Source organism: Dendrobates tinctorius, unplaced genomic scaffold (assembly GCF_039654945.1).
Source record: "Dendrobates tinctorius isolate UK_male_01 unplaced genomic scaffold, ASM3965494v1 ptg000084l, whole genome shotgun sequence".
NCBI classification, from domain to species: Eukaryota; Metazoa; Chordata; class Amphibia; order Anura; family Dendrobatidae; genus Dendrobates; species Dendrobates tinctorius.
In genome coordinates, this window is record NW_027361752.1 from 51,269,528 (window position 1) to 51,287,039 (window position 17,512).

The 17,512-nt window shown below is 45.2% G+C and overlaps 1 protein-coding gene across 1 annotated transcript in view; it reads left to right on the top strand.

Moving 5' to 3' along the window:
* The first annotated feature begins 1,552 nt into the window (after window positions 1–1,552).
* Window positions 1,553–17,512, top strand: part of PCP4 (Purkinje cell protein 4) — a 97,014-nt gene continuing 81,054 nt past the window's right edge. Inside the window, exon 1 of the mRNA XM_073584698.1 lies at window positions 1,553–1,702. Coding sequence (XP_073440799.1) covers window positions 1,694–1,702 — 9 coding nt within the window. The 5' untranslated portion in view covers window positions 1,553–1,693. The remainder of the gene's footprint in view (window positions 1,703–17,512) is intronic.

The window sequence follows — 17,512 nt, forward strand, 5'->3', positions numbered from 1 at the left end:
AGGCCACAAATCTAAAGAACGTGGCCCTTGCCTCTTTGGAAAGAAGCGGTGGCCAAGCACGCCTATCTATGAGATTCCAACAGGCTGCTCTGAAGGCTCGTTCTCTGAATCAGGAGAAACCCCTGGTGATGGTGGGAAGAAGTCTTTAGGGGAACCTGACTTTCTGGGAAGTTCTTCGAGTCTTCTACCCATCACAAGAGATTTCCCAATGATGTCAGGATTCTGAGAGGTCGAGGGCTTCCCCTTTTTCTTTGGGCCTTCTGGAGAGTTGATACTATTCTTGTGGGCCCCACCGTCTGCACAGCCAGCCTTACATTAATGCTGCTCTTTGCGGTATCTTCTGCCTCCCCCCATAAGACATCCTCCTGTCGTACAATATAAGATTGTTCATGGGCCTGCTCGAGCGACAGCTACTTCTGCCACCAGGCGCACATAATACTGCGAGCGGTATTGGTCATGAAGGAGACATTGTGGGCAATAGAAGTACTGGGCAGTACAGGCGCTTTCCAGCCAGAATTTCTGGTGTAGCTAGGACCTGTCGTGGTGCCCCAGTCAGGCAGAGTGGGTGTGTGTGCTGCCCAGCAGCTCTGCAGAAGGTATTGATGCCTGGCCAGCCTTATTTGATACCTCTACTGACCCTGAACTTACTCCATCCTCCTGGTTCTGACCTCTGCTCTCCTCCTGACATTGTCCCTGTTTCCTGATTTTGTTCCCTATCTGCCCTCTCTGGTTTTGGCTCAGCTAGTTTGACTGTTCTATGCCATCTCAGTGCCCCAGCCAGCAGCTACTTCGTGGGTGCAACCCAGGGGTCCCCTGTATAGTAGGGCAAAGCGTGAAACCCAAGGTACCTTTGAGAGAAGCTAAGCAGCATAACTTGCACAAAAGCTACGACATCGCAGTCAGTCATCAGAGCAGAAGGTGCCAAGTATGGCGATGCCTGAAGAGGTCGAACATGGCCCGGTAAAGACCAGACCGAAGTGGGGCTGTGCGGCCAGACAGGTGAAGGATGGAAGAGTGGAACATTTTAACTCCTTCCTGTCCCTTTATCATCAGCAAAATGATACCGAAAAATGTGGACTCGGTCAAATCCAAATTTTTGGAATTTGCTCATCTCTAATCAAACGGATGTCAAAAACGGACCCACCATAGAGATCCAAAATCATCCTTTCTTTCATGATTTTTTTATGTGCTTGCCTGAACCCGGCCTCAGAGGTGATGGAAGCGGCACCTAGCGCCAACACCTGGCATTTATTACCGCACTATACATGCTGACGTCATACTGTATAGGGTCTATATAGAGATGGCTCAGTCCAATGCGATGGTGCAAATATGACATTTCTCTGTGCGCCCACCCCCTTGCGCATCTTTTTAACCCCTGCAGGATACAGATGCAGCTATTCTCTCAGCTATTTCCATGCTACAAGCACTTCTTCCCCAGCTCTGCTCTGCACATTGCAGCTGTATCCTGTAATTCCACCTTTCACCACTAGGTGTCCCCTTTGACTTTGCAATAAAAAGCCAAGACTAACTGGTTGTCAGCTGCAGGACTCTTATTGGTCTGCTGGGCTGGTGATGCCACAGGGTAGCCCCTTTTAAGAGAAAAGGCTTTAGTACATTACAACAGCTCGGAGCCGCGTGTCCTTCAGTGTAAAAAAACAGCTGGAGACGTAAGGACTGTCATCTCAAAGCCACCATGAGCGAGGTAAGTGACCGCCACCAGGCGCAGGACTCACTCTCCTCCGCAATACTAAGTAGCTGCAGCAATGCAACATTTTTCTGCAGGTGACAAAAGCCACCTGTGCTATAGATGTAGCAGAGCTGAACAGGTTTTTTTTTTTTTTTATGACTGTTTTTGGCTCTTTTTGAGTTTGGCTGTTTTACCTGCAGTCCTATGTAAATGATTTATGCACTAAATGACAAACTCAGCTCTGCTCCATCTGACGCGCTGACGATACGGTGATTGTTTTCATGGCTTGCGGGCGCTCTTTTAGAGCCGGGCTTCTTTAAACCAAATTTGCAGGGACTTGTTGAAGACCTCATTTGCCTTTGCTGCATAATGGTGTGGGGATTTGCATGGAACCTCTGGAATTATGTGATGTAGGGAACGGCAGGTGTAAAGCCCGAGATCGCAGCGGAGGCGGCACGCCTCAATATTTCATCAGTATTGATTACATTCGCAGGTAACAGGTCTCCTATTGATGCACGAAATGCAGAGAGAACGCTATGAATATTGCATGAGACCCCCGGGGACCACCCCAGAGTAATGACATTATTCCTGGAGCAATCACACTTCTGGGGCTACGATACCGTACACATATAGTATAGATGTCGCCCGAGAAGACGCCGCGCTGCAATGTCTGCAGGTTACAGGAAACTTTATGTGTGGGAGGAAAAACATAGTAATATCTGGAGATAAACCGAAATCCACAAGACATGGGGGTGCAAGACACTGACACTTGGGGTACAGAATAGTGAAGCTTGGGGTGCAGGATAATGATACTTGGGGTATAGGACACTGACACTTGAGGTGCAGAATAATGATACTTGGGATGTATGACACTGACATATGGGGTGTAGGGTAATGACACTTACACGGGGGGGGGGGACAACAATGACATACACTTGTGGTGCAGGATAATGACACTTAGGGTAATGATACTGATACTTGGGGCAAAAGGCAATGACACTTATACTTGGGGTGCAAGATAATCACACACACACGGGGTAGAGGATAGTGTCACTGATGCTTGGGGTACATGGTAGTGACACTTACTTGAGTACAGAATAGTTACACTGACACTCGGGGTACAGCATAGTTACACTGACACTCGGGGTACAGAATAGTTACACTGACACTCGGGGTACAGGATAGTTACACTGGCACTCGGGGTACAGGATAATGACGCTGACACTCGGGGTACGGAATAGTTACACTGACACTCGGGGTACAGTATAGTTACACTGACACTCGGGGTACAGTATAGTTACACTGACACTCGGGGTACAGTATAGTTACACTGACACTCGGGGTACAGTATAGTTACACTGACACTCGGGGTACAGTATAGTTACACTGACACTCGGGGTACAGTATAGTTACACTGACACTCGGGGTACAGTATAGTTACACTGAAACTCGGGGTACAGGATAATGGCGCTGACACTCGGGGTACGGAATAGTTACACTGACACTCGGGGTACAGTATAGTTACACTGATACTCGGGGTACAGTATAGTTACACTGATACTCGGGGTACAGTATAGTTACACTGATACTCGGGGTACAGAATAGTTACACTGACACTCGGGGTACAGAATAGTTACACTGACACTCGGGGTACAGAATAGTTACACTGACACTCGGGGTACAGAATAGTTACACTGACACTCGGGGTACAGAATAGTTACACTGACACTCGGGGTACAGGATAGTTACACTTGCACTCGGGGTAAAGGATAATGACGCTGACACTCGGGGTACGGAATAGTTACACTGACACTCGGGGTACAGAATAGTTACACTGACACTCGGGGTACAGAATAGTTACACTGACACTCGGGGTACAGAATAGTTACACTGACACTCGGGGTACAGAATAGTTACACTGACACTCGGGGTACGGAATAGTTACACTGACTCGGGGTACGGAATAGTTACACTGACACTCGGGTTACAGGATAATGACACTGACACTTGGGGTACAGAATAGTTACACTGACACTCGGGGTACAGTATAGTTACACTGACACTCGGGGTACAGTATAGTTACACTGACACTCGGGGTACAGTATAGTTACACTGACACTCGGGGTACGGAATAGTTACACTGACACTCGGGGTACGGAATAGTTACACTGACACTCGGGGTACGGAATAGTTACACTGACACTCGGGGTACAGGATAATGACACTGACACTCGGGGTACAGAATAGTTACACTGACACTCGGGGTACAGAATAGTTACACTGACACTCGGGGTACAGAATAGTTACACTGACACTCGGGGTACAGAATAGTTACACTGACACTCGGGGTACAGAATAGTTACACTGACACTCGGGGTACAGAATAGTTACACTGACACTCGGGGTACGGAATAGTTACACTGACACTCGGGGTACAGAATAGTTACACTGACACTCGGGGTACAGAATAGTTACACTGACACTCGGGGTACGGAATAGTTACACTGACACTCGGGTTACAGAATAGTTACACTGGCACTCGGGGTACAGGATAATGATGCTGACACTCGGGGTACGGAATAGTTACACTGACACTCGGGGTACAGAATAGTTACACTGACACTCGGGGTACAGAATAGTTACACTGACACTCGGGGTACGGAATAGTTACACTGACACTCGGGGTACAGAATAGTTACACTGACACTCGGGGTACAGAATAGTTACACTGACACTCGGGGTACGGAATAGTTACACTGACACTCGGGGTACAGTATAGTTACACTGGCACTCGGGGTACAGGATAATGATGCTGACACTCAGGGTACGGAATAGTTACACTGACACTCGGGGTACAGTATAGTTACACTGACACTCGGGGTACAGGACAATGAGAGGTGTAATACCCTAGTTGGGCTCGCTGATTTCTGCAGACGTCTCGCTCGATCACCGGATCGTCGCTCCCACAGTGATCACAGTACCTTCTGGGTGGGGCAGTGAATGCGAGATTCCTCCTCCCCGTCGTCCCCCCCGCCCGTCTCTTTTATCCGCCACCTTTTATCTTTCCAGGATTTCTCATCCAAATTATGTTTTGAATGTAGAAATTTCTCTATTCAAATCAATTCCAGCGATTTCCATAAATTTCAATTAACGTCAGAGTTTTTCACGAGCCTTGAATGTCATTCCATACGGAGCGATCAATCAGCCCCCGTGCGCTCCCTTGTGGATTTTTTTTTCAAGCTTTTCTTGACTAAACAACCGATGACAGGATGATGTATGAAGACTTTACCCGTCCAAACAAAAAGTTTTATCGGTAGTTATGGCGTCCTCATTAACGCCCGCCTGCGGTTTGTGCTGAGATCAGCGCTCCAGGTTTTTTTTTTTGTCAATTTTTATCACCTGTCTGCTGAATTGATCTGCGAAGAGCTCGCTGATCCATCTCCATCCAACACGTCTCACGGAGAATCAATTCTACCGTCTCTAAAAGGCAACGTCAAACTGCCAATGGCCCCTACGGCCCATAGAAGGCTCGGATCCCAGCCTGGTGCCACAAAGGGGTTAAACACGACATAACATTGTTGGTGTTCTTCCATAACAAGCCGATCACAATACCAGCAAATCAGCATCTCCAGTGACCAATTCTAATTTTTTTTGTGGGGAAACCATCAGCAAGTGTTACTCTTCCCATAAAGCCCCCAAAGGAAAAATAAGGCATTACATCCGTCTTATTAATATCAACAAGCTTCCCACATTTAGATGCATGATTTCCATGCATAGTCCATTGTAATACTCATTTTCACCAGCGAAGGTGCTCAAGGGAAATGAAGCACTTGATGTAGCTGCAGATGAGGATCCAGAAAGTGGGACCTTTCTATATTGACTCCAAATACCATAACAGTGTATTTGCAAATGGGTTTTCAGAATCAAATCACCCCTTTAAGGAAGACCTGTCAAAAGTGTCTTGCTGTTATTTTATTCCTATTGCTCCCCTGAATATTCCACTTTTTGTATTTTTTAAATCCCCTATATGGTTCCAGAGTTATGTGCCTTTCTATTTAGCACTAGATGTTATGATCTTTTCACAGGATCCTCTGGGGCGGGTCTTTGGGCTTCTCTGAATAATTACCTTGTGAGCCACGCCCCCATGACAATTAGTACAAATAAAGAGGCCCATATCTTTGAAACCGTATGGCAGATTTAAAAATTACAAAAAAAAACAGAATACTCAGGGGTGCAGCGAGAATAAAATAAGAGCAAAAAAGTGGACACATGTGATCTGATGACAGGTCTTCTTTAGGTATCAAATGAAAGGAATTCCCCAGCCAAGGGTGACCCCATGAGTAGTATAAGCATAAAGATGACTTGTCCCATAACCTCAGAACATAATGGAAGTTGTCACTGGCATGGTGGGTTGCAACATGATGGGATGGGATGTTGTGGTTGAATAAGGGTGGAATCATCTCCATGGCATTGGACCCTATTGTGGTTTATGTATATATATGTTCTATGTGAATTTAGGAGCTTCCTCCATGATTTTTGGGGAGATGATGGCCTACAAGAAAAAATGTGATGCCTAGCAGGTCCAAGCGTGGTTGCTATATTTGCAAAGTGTGCTTTAACTAGGATTGCTTTACACACTCTTGACTTTTCAAAGGGGTTGTTTGAACATATGCTGATTACAAGCCAAGGGTGACCCCATGAGTAGTATAAGCATAAAGATGACTTCTCCCATAACCTCAGAACATAATGGAAGTTGTCACTGGCATGGTGGGTCGCAACGTGATGGGATGGGATGTGGTTGAGTAAGGGTGGAATCATCTCCATGGCATTGGACCCTGTTGTGGTTTATGTGTACATATGTTCTATGTGAGCTTCCTCCATGATTTTTAGGGAGATGATGGCCTACAAGAAAAAAATTTGATACCTAGCCTAGCAGGTCCAAGCGTGGTTGCTATATTTACAAAGTGTGCTTTAACTAGCATTCCTTTACACAATACCGACTTTTCAAAGGGGTCCTTTGACCATACTCTGATTGCAAAATGTCCTCCTGCTCGAACCTCCAGCGATCAGCTGTAATCTGTACAGAAACATATTACATAACAGGGTCATGGAAATTTAGTTTTTAACAGAATAACCTGCTTAAAGGATATTTCCACCCAATATGTGAATATCGTTACTGTATATACTAGTAAATCAGAAGTTAAGGGGACGGCCATAGTTTGGTCATTAAGTTTTATTTGTTTACAGAGCTATCACCATTTTTGTCTTTTCTGGTGTCGGCCATTTTGCAAAAGTAACAGCAGGAAGTGGAGTCATTGATTTAATAATAATAATAATAATCATCTTTACTTATATAGCGCCAACATATTCCGCAGCGCTTTACAGTTTAACAGTTTCAAACACAACAGTCATAAGTAACAACGTTAACAATACAATAATTAAAGCAAAATAAGCCTCCCCTGCTCATGAGAGCTTACAATCTACAATGAGGTGGGGGAGATACAAAGTACAGGTGTGTATTTACAATGGTGTATTTACAATGAAGGTCCAGCCATCTTGAGGGAGTGAAGGATGGATGGAGATAGTGAATGGGCTACACACACACTTACACATAGAATGACTTTGATTAGTGAACGTGATAGGCCGCTCTGAACAGATGTGTTTTGAGGGAGCGCCTAAAACTGTGCAAATTGTGGATAGTCCTAATTTCTTAGGGTAGAGCATTCCAGAGGATTGGCGCAACGCGGGAGAAGTCTTAGAGTCGGGAGTGGGAGGTACGGATTAGTGCAGAGGTTAGTCGAAAGTCGTTTGCAGAGCGCAGCAATCGGTTAGGCCGATAGACAGAAATGAGGGAGGAGATGTAGGGGGTGCCCCACTGATTTGAAATAATAAACCGATAAACTATCACGCTAATTTTGATGGAAGGTATCCACAGAAAAATCCAATTACTTCAGTTTCTGCGAAGTTAATTCAAAGGTGACAACAACCAATAGGGACGTTCTTCCTGTTGCAAAATGGAGGCTGCAACATACTGGAAAAAGTCAGTATGTCTTGAAGCGATTACAGTACCGTGCCCATGGGTCGCCCTCCCAGGGCTGTGGGGTACTCGGGACCGGGCCGGTATCGGCGGGATGTGTCACAGCAGCGGTGACCCGGTCCGTGGCCCTGGGCGCCCAATTAACAGGGGAAGTTTGAATGGTGGAATGTAATTAATGGAATAGTTTGTGACGCCACCTGTGGTGTTCGGCAAATGAGATATTGAGCCGACGCTGCATGCAGATCCTCTGGGGCTGGTGGTGTGTTGCAGCCAAGATGGTGAAGCTCCCCACAGGTGGAGCTGTAGCCCCAGGGCAGTGTAGATGTAGGGGTAGAGGAGAGGCACAAGCGGTGTAGAAGCTGGTACCCAGGTGTAGCGGTGCTGGGTACGTTGGCGCAAGAATCAATGGAGGACACCAGGGCTTGCAGTTCCAAAGCTTTACTCACAGTCTGTAGTACACACACAGGTGCCTGCCTCCGTGCTGTGTCCTCCGGGTCAGAGACTCAATCAACCTCCAGGCCAGATGGAATGCTCCCTTCCAACTCACCGCCAACATGTGCCTTTCTGAACGTCTCCTCTTATAGCGCCTTTAAGTGTGAAGATCTCCTAGTACTGAGTTACACTGGAGTGCCTCCTGACTGATGTTCCCAAGAACTCTAGTTGTACAGCAGACAGCTGTAGCCTGCTTCGGGGACTACTTACTCCTGAGTCTCGGCTCACTATCAAAGTTGCTGTTGTGCCCCAAGTCTTAGATGGGAGTAGTGCATTTACAGCCCACTACTCCACCGGTGTCTGCTGCAGGACCATTAGCATCCATACAACCTCGGGGACCGGGCCCCGGCCTTGTGCTTAGAACTTCTAGGCAGGGTTCTCTTCTAACCCACGTCCTCTGTTCCCTTTTACTCCTTTGTTCCGTACTAATCTCTCCTTCTTATGGAAGATCAAGTTTGAGTTCAATGTCTTTCTCCTTCTTTCCTTTCCCATGCCAGCAGACCCAGGTCACTGAGATCTGCTGCAGCACCTCCTTCCTCCATCCCTCTCCCAGGGATCTTCTTTCCTCACTCCTCTCTGAGTGACTCTCCGAATAACTGACTCCAAAATCCTAACCCTTCCCGCTGTTTTATGTATTCTAACTCCACCCACCTCCCAGCACCTTTCGTGTTCCAAGCAGGGAGCCACCAAAGGTGCTCTGCTACACTTCAAGCAGGGAGCCGCAATGTGGCTTTGCTGAACTACCGTGTTGTGTGGAATGCAGGTGTTGGAGCGTGGTCAGGAGCCTCCAACTTACCTGGATGGTGAGGCACCACACCTTAGGAGGTGGTGCAGTACCTCTGTGGCGACTGAGCCTCAGGGCCGCCCCACTCACATTGTGCGTACTGTGCTAACGTTTGACTTACTAATATATGGATCTTTTTTCAGTTTTGGGTGAGACCTCCTTTAAGGAACGTTTGTAATTCTCTTCTCCAGTGAGTGATTTGGGCTGAGACCATGCAAGACCGTGTGAAGGTCAATGCCGAATGAAGATGTATAAAGGGATAATCAGCATCTGATGTGGCCCTAATTGTAAGATTTTTGATAATAGAGATGTTAGAAAGAATTAAAGGGATATTTCCATCTGAAAGGCCATGATACGCCACCCCTTTATGATCGGAGGATCATAAAGCACTTCTTGATCATAAGGCGCTGCTTGAGATAGAAGGGCATTTAGCCCTGGAGCGGCACTGCCCTGGTGCCTTCACTCTCAGGATCGGTGAGGGACCCCCACCTCTTTAGTTAGGTACAAATATTGAAAAACTAGAGGAACCAGGAGAAGAATGAATTGTAGAATTACAAGAAGGTAATGGAGGACACAAAAGTTATCATGCTGGGGATGGGAATGAGTCACAAATTGGTCTTGTGTAGAGAAAGGATACTAGGCCTCATTTGTTTAGCTGACCATAGCAACCAATCAGAGCACAGCTTTCATTGTTTAAATAGCTCTGGTAAAATGAAAGCTGTGCTGCAATTGGTTGCTGTGGGCAACAAATAGTTTTATCAAAATTGTGTCTCATTGCGCTGTTACCAGTTACCACCAGTCAGAATGCAGATGCTGTTTTTCACTGTGGCCCAGCTTAGAAAACACCATTTTACCCCATAAAACTCCATCCATATGCACCATAGAGGGAGCACCCAGTGCTCTTAGTAATGATCACAATGTTTTTAGCTCCGTCCACCGCCATGTTGGATAAGGGTGTCTTACTGATCCATCACTACTTCAGTGATGGACAACCCCCTGTTAAGAATATTGGAGATATAATTTCATGCAAATGATTTGTATTCTATCTGGCATTGATTACAAAACTCCCTTCAGCCTATAGCTGTATGAGAACACCTAGCTCAGCAGGAGGGTCAAGCTTCTAAAGGCTGTGACTGACCGATCTCACACTTTGAGCCAGCCAGCTCAGAGCAGGACAAAGGTTTGCTTGAAATGTAGAGTCAGAGTCATGCTGAAGCTGCCAAAGAGAATTCTAGAAACATAACTCCATAAGAAGTTATGGAGATACTATACATCCTATCCGTACATAATGTACATTTTCAAGATTTCTAGAATGGGCTGACCCCCTCCTAGGTCTCAATCTGTTCTAACACCCCAGGGAGGGGAGATACATAGAATGGCTAATAGGAACCAGATAGCAAAAGTTTAGTTTCAACGTGTAGCAGGGACCCAGCCAGAACTGATGGCACTAAAACCGCCTCCCTAAAACGTCCATTAAAGATTTATGACTCATCTTAGGTTTTGGGGGTTTTAGCTACTAGAGGCAAGGGGAGGGGATTTAGGTTCAGCACAGAGGGGAGTAAACCAAAGGGGATAAAGGCTAGTGTATGGCCATGTGGTCGCTCTCTCTGTTATGCATATGGTCCATTTCTAAAGGGAGGTCACGTCGAATAACTTGCTGTGAAGGTCCTAGGAGCCAGCTAGCAGCCCATGCCCCCCTGCGGCCCAGTGTACACATGGTCGAACATGAACCTGGCAATTGACATGATCCGTCTGCTTATATCCTTTTTCCTACCACTATTGTATTTGCATATCTGTTCATTGTCTATGTATAACCATTGTGTGTATAGTGCATTGTCTAATGTACCCTTAAGGCAATTAAATACATAATTTAACCTTGGGCTGCTCTTTTATCTCGATCCACGAATCCACACGTCTGTTTCTTGGTTTAACTTTCTATGCTACTGGGGCTGGTTTCTGGCCCGATATAATCCCATTAACGCATGGGGCTTATATCCAACGAGTAACTGGTGTCAGTCTGACCGGACTGGCAGCGCTCTGTTTCACTAGTGCTAATGAAATTGGCCTCTCAGCCTGTCAGGGTTGTGAGCGAGTGTGATGCCACGTCAGTGACTGCATGGGCCACATCCTCTCACTCTATGTGTCTCCCTGGGCCTGTATGGACAGCGGGTGTCTGTGTAATACTGTACAAAACTGACCTTGCGTGTCCCCAGGCGGTACAGAACGTCACTTTGGAGAAAGTGGGGAAGCTGCATTACAAGATCTGTCTGACGTAATAGTGATGTCAGGTGGGGTGGTGAGGTGTAGGTTCATCATACCCCCTTAAAAGAGGACCAGTCATCAGGTCAAAAATGTCCGGATTTTGCTCTTATTTTATTCCCACTTCTCCAGTGAGTATTCTGCTTTTAGTTTATTTTAACTCTGGCGTACGGTTCCAGAGATATGAGCCTTTTTGTTTTGTGCTAATTTTTTTATGGTCTGTATAAGGGGGCGTGGATTACATGATTATTTGGGGGAGTGTCTCTAGGCTGCTTTGCATAATTGCCCTGTGAGCCTCGCCCCCTTGAAGAAGACCGTATAGATTATCACCAAATAAAAAGACCGTTATCTCCGGAACCGTCTGACAGACTTAAAAACAACAAAAAGTGGACTATTCAGGGAAGCAGCGAGAATAAGATAAGCACAAAAACTGGTCACTTTTGACCCGGTGATAAGTCGCCTTTAAGACTCCCAAAAATGTTTCCAAATTACAACATCTGTTTACAAATAGTGTAATAAGACGTCGGAACATGGATAAAAGGCTTATTCCCTTAAGGAGCCAGTGTAAGCGGATTGGCGCCTGATAGTGGAGCATATGTCGGATGGATTTTAACAGGCGTCGTTATAACGACCCGAGTGTCAGGACGATAATAACGAGCTCCGCTGCCTCCTCCTGATTAATGTACCTGCATAATATCAGACATTAATAGTCCACGTTTCCTGCTATGATGAGGACGTGTCACTTGATTAATGTCCTGGCTTCACTCTTAAGTCCCCGTCTATGAATACTTTATTAGTGTCACATCGCGTTATTATTTACTATATTAAATCTTAATCAGATATAGCAGAGCTGAGTTTGCTACATATACAGCACACAGTTTTGATTTTTATATTCAAATGGACCGAAAATTTACTTAATGTATCTATATAGGGGCTGTAACTCAGTTTTGCAGATATAAAACTTCAAATTTCCTGCATCGAAAAATAGAAAACTACAAAAATTCTGGCTACCTGCAGTCACCACTAGGGGGAGCTCAGGAGCTTACTGCATATACATGGTCATAAATAACACCACAGTATACAGTGGGCTCCCTCTAGTTGTAGCATTAATGTCTATGATTTTGTTGGGGATTTGGAGTTCTGTGTAAACAATGAGCTTTGTCCTTCATAGATGTTGGTATATTAAGAAAATAAATATTAACTTACAAATATAAATTAATTAATTTCATAATGCAAATTAACCATGGTGGGTTGTTTTTTTGATACAGGGCTCCAATTATTCTGCAAAGGGATAAATGCAAAAATTCTAGCCATCTGCAGCCACCACTAGAGGGAGCTAACTGTATATTGTGTTATGAATGAGTATATTATATATCAGTTAGTTACAGTGAGCTCCCCCTAGTGGTGGCTGAAGACAGCTTCGATTGTATCATTTATCTCTAAGACTTTGCAGGGGATTCTGAGCTCAGTATTAGAAAAAAACGAGCGCTGCTAATGATTAAAAAATTATATTGTGAAAGGGATTACCACAAAATTGATAAATATGTGCAGAGTAAATAATAATTCTGTCTGTATAGATATTTCCGATGCCGCAGCCATGGTGACCAGGGGAGGTAACTGCGTGTTCTCATTATCAGATCTGTATGTGCAGCTCGGGGGTTCACATCAGGACGCGATTTTACATGATGCCTATAAAATCATGAAGCGATTCTTTAATGGCTGCACATTATTAGGAGCAGCACTGGCAAAGAGCGGGATTACGATTATTATCTCCATTATTATGGCCTGTGCAGCGTTTCTGCACTAATAATTCTGGAGATTGTCATTTTAGGACATGTAATTCTGTATATAGCGATGGGGGCTAATAATGAGGAGACAGAAGATGTCAGGAGGAATGAATGAGAGAGCGCTGCATGATACAGAAGAATTCCTGTGAGCCGACTGGGGAAATAACATCTTTTATACAAAAGCTCCATTCTCAAATCCTCATGTAATGTACAGTATGTACTGTATATATATATGTATATATGTGTAGGCTCCACCCTCAGATCGCTCATACATGATCTCCGCCCTCAGATCGCTCATACATGATCTCCGCCCTCAGATCGCTCATACATGATCTCCGCCCTCAGATCGCTCATACATGATCTCCGCCCTCAGATCGCTCATACATGATCTCCGCCCTCAGATCATTCATACATAAGCTCCACCCTCAGATCATTCATACATAAGCTCCACCCTCAGATCATTCATACATAAGCTCCACCCTCAGATCATTCATACATAAGCTCCACCCTCAGATCATTCATACATAAGCTCCACCCTCAGATCATTCATACATAAGCTCCACCCTCAGATCATTCATACATAAGCTCCTCCCTCAGATCATTCATACATAAGCTCCTCCCGCAGATCTTTTATATATGAGCTCCGCAGTTAGATCTTTCATATAAAAGCTCCACCCTCAGATCGTTCAAACAGGAGCTCCGCCCTCAGATATTTCATACATAAACTACATCCAGAGATCTCTCAAAGATAATCTCCACGCTCAGATCTTTTACACATGAGCTCTGCCCTCATATCTCTCATACATGAGCTCCGCCCTCAGATCTTTCATACATGAGCTCCGCCCTCAGATCTTTCATACATGAGCTCCGCCCTCAGATCTTTCATACATGAGCTCCGCCCTGAGATCTTTCATACATGAGCTCCGCCCTGAGATCTTTCATACATGAGCTCCGCCCTGAGATCTCTCATACATGAGCTCCGCCCTGAGATCTTTCATACATGAGCTCCGCCCTGAGATCTTTCATACATGAGCTCCGCCCTGAGATCTCTCATACATGAGCTCCGCCCTGAGATCTCTCATACATGAGCTCCGCCCTGAGATCTCTCATACATGAGCTCCGCCCTGAGATCTCTCATACATGAGCTCCGCCCTGAGATCTCTCATACATAAGCTCTGCTCTCAGATCTTTCTTATATGAGCTCCGCCCTCAGATCTTTCATACATGAGCACCGCCCTGAGATCTTTCATACATGAGCTCCGCCCTGAGATCTTTCATACATGAGCTCCGCCCTGAGATCTTTCATACATGAGCTCCGCCCTGAGATCTCTCATACATGAGCTCTGCTCTCAGATCTTTCTTATATGAGCTCCGCCCTGAGATCTTTCTTATATGAGCTCCGCCCTGAGATCTTTCATACATGAGCTCCGCCCTGAGATCTTTCATACATGAGCTCCGCCCTGAGATCTTTCATACATGAGCTCCGCCCTGAGATCTTTCATACATGAGCTCCGCCCTGAGATCTTTCATACATGAGCTCCGCCCTGAGATCTTTCATACATGAGCTCCTCCCTGAGATCTTTCATACATGAGCTCCGCCCTGAGATCTTTCATACATGAGCTCCGCCCTGAGATCTTTCATACATGAGCTCCGCCCTGAGATCTTTCATACATGAGCTCCGCCCTGAGATCTTTCATACATGAGCTCCGCCCTGAGATCTTTCATACATGAGCTCCGCCCTGAGATCTTTCATACATGAGCTCCGCCCTGAGATCTTTCATACATGAGCTCCGCCCTGAGATCTTTCATACATGAGCTCCGCCCTGAGATCTTTCATACATGAGCTCCGCCCTGAGATCTTTCATACATGAGCTCCGCCCTGAGATCTTTCATACATGAGCTCCGCCCTGAGATCTTTCATACATGAGCTCCGCCCTGAGATCTTTCATATATGAGCTCCGCCCTCAGATCTCTCATATATGAGCTCCACCCTCAGATCTCTCATACATGAGCTCTGCCCCTAGATCTTTCATAAATGAGCTCCGCCCTCAGATCTCTCATGCATGAGCTCTGCCCCTAGATCTTTCATGCATGAGCTCTGCCCCTAGATCTTTCATACATAAGCTCCGCCCTCAGATCTTTCATATAAGAGCTCCGCCCACATATCTCTCACACATGAGCTCCACCCTTAGATCATTCATACATAAGCTCCGCCATCAAATCTTTTATACACATGCTTCATCCTTAGATTGTTCACACATAAGCTCCGCCCGTAGATCTTTTATACATGCGCTCCGCCCTTAGATGTCTCATACATGATCTCTGCCCTTAGAACTCTCATACACAAGCTCCGCTCTCAGATCTTTCATACATAAGCTCCGCCCTCAGATTTTTCATACATGAGCTCTCCACCCTTAAAGTGTAACCCTCATTTAAATTTTGGTTCCATAAATCAATAAAACACATGAAAATAAACAACTTTGTCATTAATCTTATCAGAGAAATCTGCTTCTTTCTCCTCCCTGCCTGACCTTACACTCTCAACTTATGGGTAAAATCTGTATTCGGTGAAGACAGATATTCTCATTACTGAGACAGCAGATGACAGTTGGTGCTCATAAAATTCTATAGAGGCGGACACAGACATTTTGTTGCAAGCTCTCCTGAAATGACAGTTATTTTCCTCCATAGAAGTTTATAAGCACCAACTGCCATCTTCTGTCTCAGTAATGGAAAAATCTGTGTTCACTGAAGACAGATTTTAACCGTGAATTGAGAATTTTGAGAAGGAAAGATCAGACCTGGAGGAGAAAGAAGCAGATTTCTCTAACATGTTATATTACAAAGTTTCTTATTTTCACATGTACTACTGATATATGAAAAAAAAAAGTGTCCGTGGAGCGCCAATGTACCCACACTATACTGGAACATGAACCCGCAGACGACATAAAGCAGCCCGGTCATTATGGAGTGAAACCCAACTCACGTTTCCAACCCAGGCCATTACTCTCAGTCGCTGTACAGGTACAGCAGAGTTTTGTGTTGCAGGAGCTGCTCATTAATTACAATGTCATCCATCATAAGGAGGTGTAAATTACTGCACTGGCCTCTTACAAATTAGATTTCCCTCTGATTCTGACAGTTTAGGAAGAAGCTGTGGATGAAATGGCGCATTTGGCTTTACTGACTGGCAATGCTAGTGGACGTTTATACCGTCTGGCAATGGTGGCACTGCCTGTGACTGATAAAATTAAGGATCTGCAGCTAGGGTTAATTATGGCGCTCCTCTCCGTACATGGCATACGTAGATCCAAAATATTTTGTGTTGCTTAACCTCTTACAATGTCTTGGAAATCAGAACACAAATCCTCAGCTTTTTAATATAGTTAAAAAATACAATTTTGGCTGCTTGCAGTCACCACTAGAGGGAACTAAGTGCATACAAGGCTTAAAGGAAACTTATTTCCAAGTACTAAGTGGCTGCCACTTCTCTATTAGTTCTCAGTTTTCTAAATATGTCCTTATATCACCACTGTAGCCTGGCATATAATAGAAATATGACTTTATAAATATGTTATAGCCTTGTTGAGACATGGTGGCCATTCACCAACTATCCACTACACCTTCCTTCTGGACCAGCCAGGGTTGCAGGCACTCATCAGTAGACTAGACTGTTTAATATTAGTCTTCATGTACGTCTGAGCCCAGTGCAACCATTTCAGCTTGTGAGTGCTGTTTAGGGGTAGCCGGATAGTAGGTTTATGCATAACTGCAGCCGCTGGGGGTCCTACACCATGAGGTTCATGGGAAGGCAGAGGCACGAGCAAATACCTGTTTGCTGCTTTGTAATAATGGCATTTTAGGAGCTGCTTTCTTACTCCAATGAATTTGTCTGGCAGAAACCTTACTCATTATGCCTTTATCTGCATGAACCAGTCGGTATCAGCCACAAATTTAGAATCATAGAATCGTAGAGTTGGAAGGGACCTCCTGGGCCATCTGGTCCAACCCCCTGCTCAAAGCAGGATTCGCTAAATCATCCCAGTCAGATGTCTGTCCAGCCTCTGTTTGAAGACTTCCATTGGAGGAGAACTCACCACTTCTCGTGGCAGCCTGTTCCACTCATTGATCACTGTCAAAAAGTTTTTTCTAATATCTAATCTGTGTCTCCTCCCATTCAGTTTCATCCCAGTGTTTCTAGTCTTTCCTTGTGCAAATGAGAATAAAGATGATCCTTCTACAATGTGACAGCCCTTTAGATATTTGTAGACAGCTATTAAGTCTCCTCTCAGTCTTCTCTTTTGCAAACTAAACATTCCCAAATCCTGCAACCTTTCCTCATAAGACAGGGTTTGCAGACCGGTCACCATTCTGGTCGCTCTTTTCTGAACTTGCTCCAGTTTGTTGATGTCTTTTTTAAAATGTGGTGCCCAAAACTGGACACAATATTCCAGATGAGGTCTGA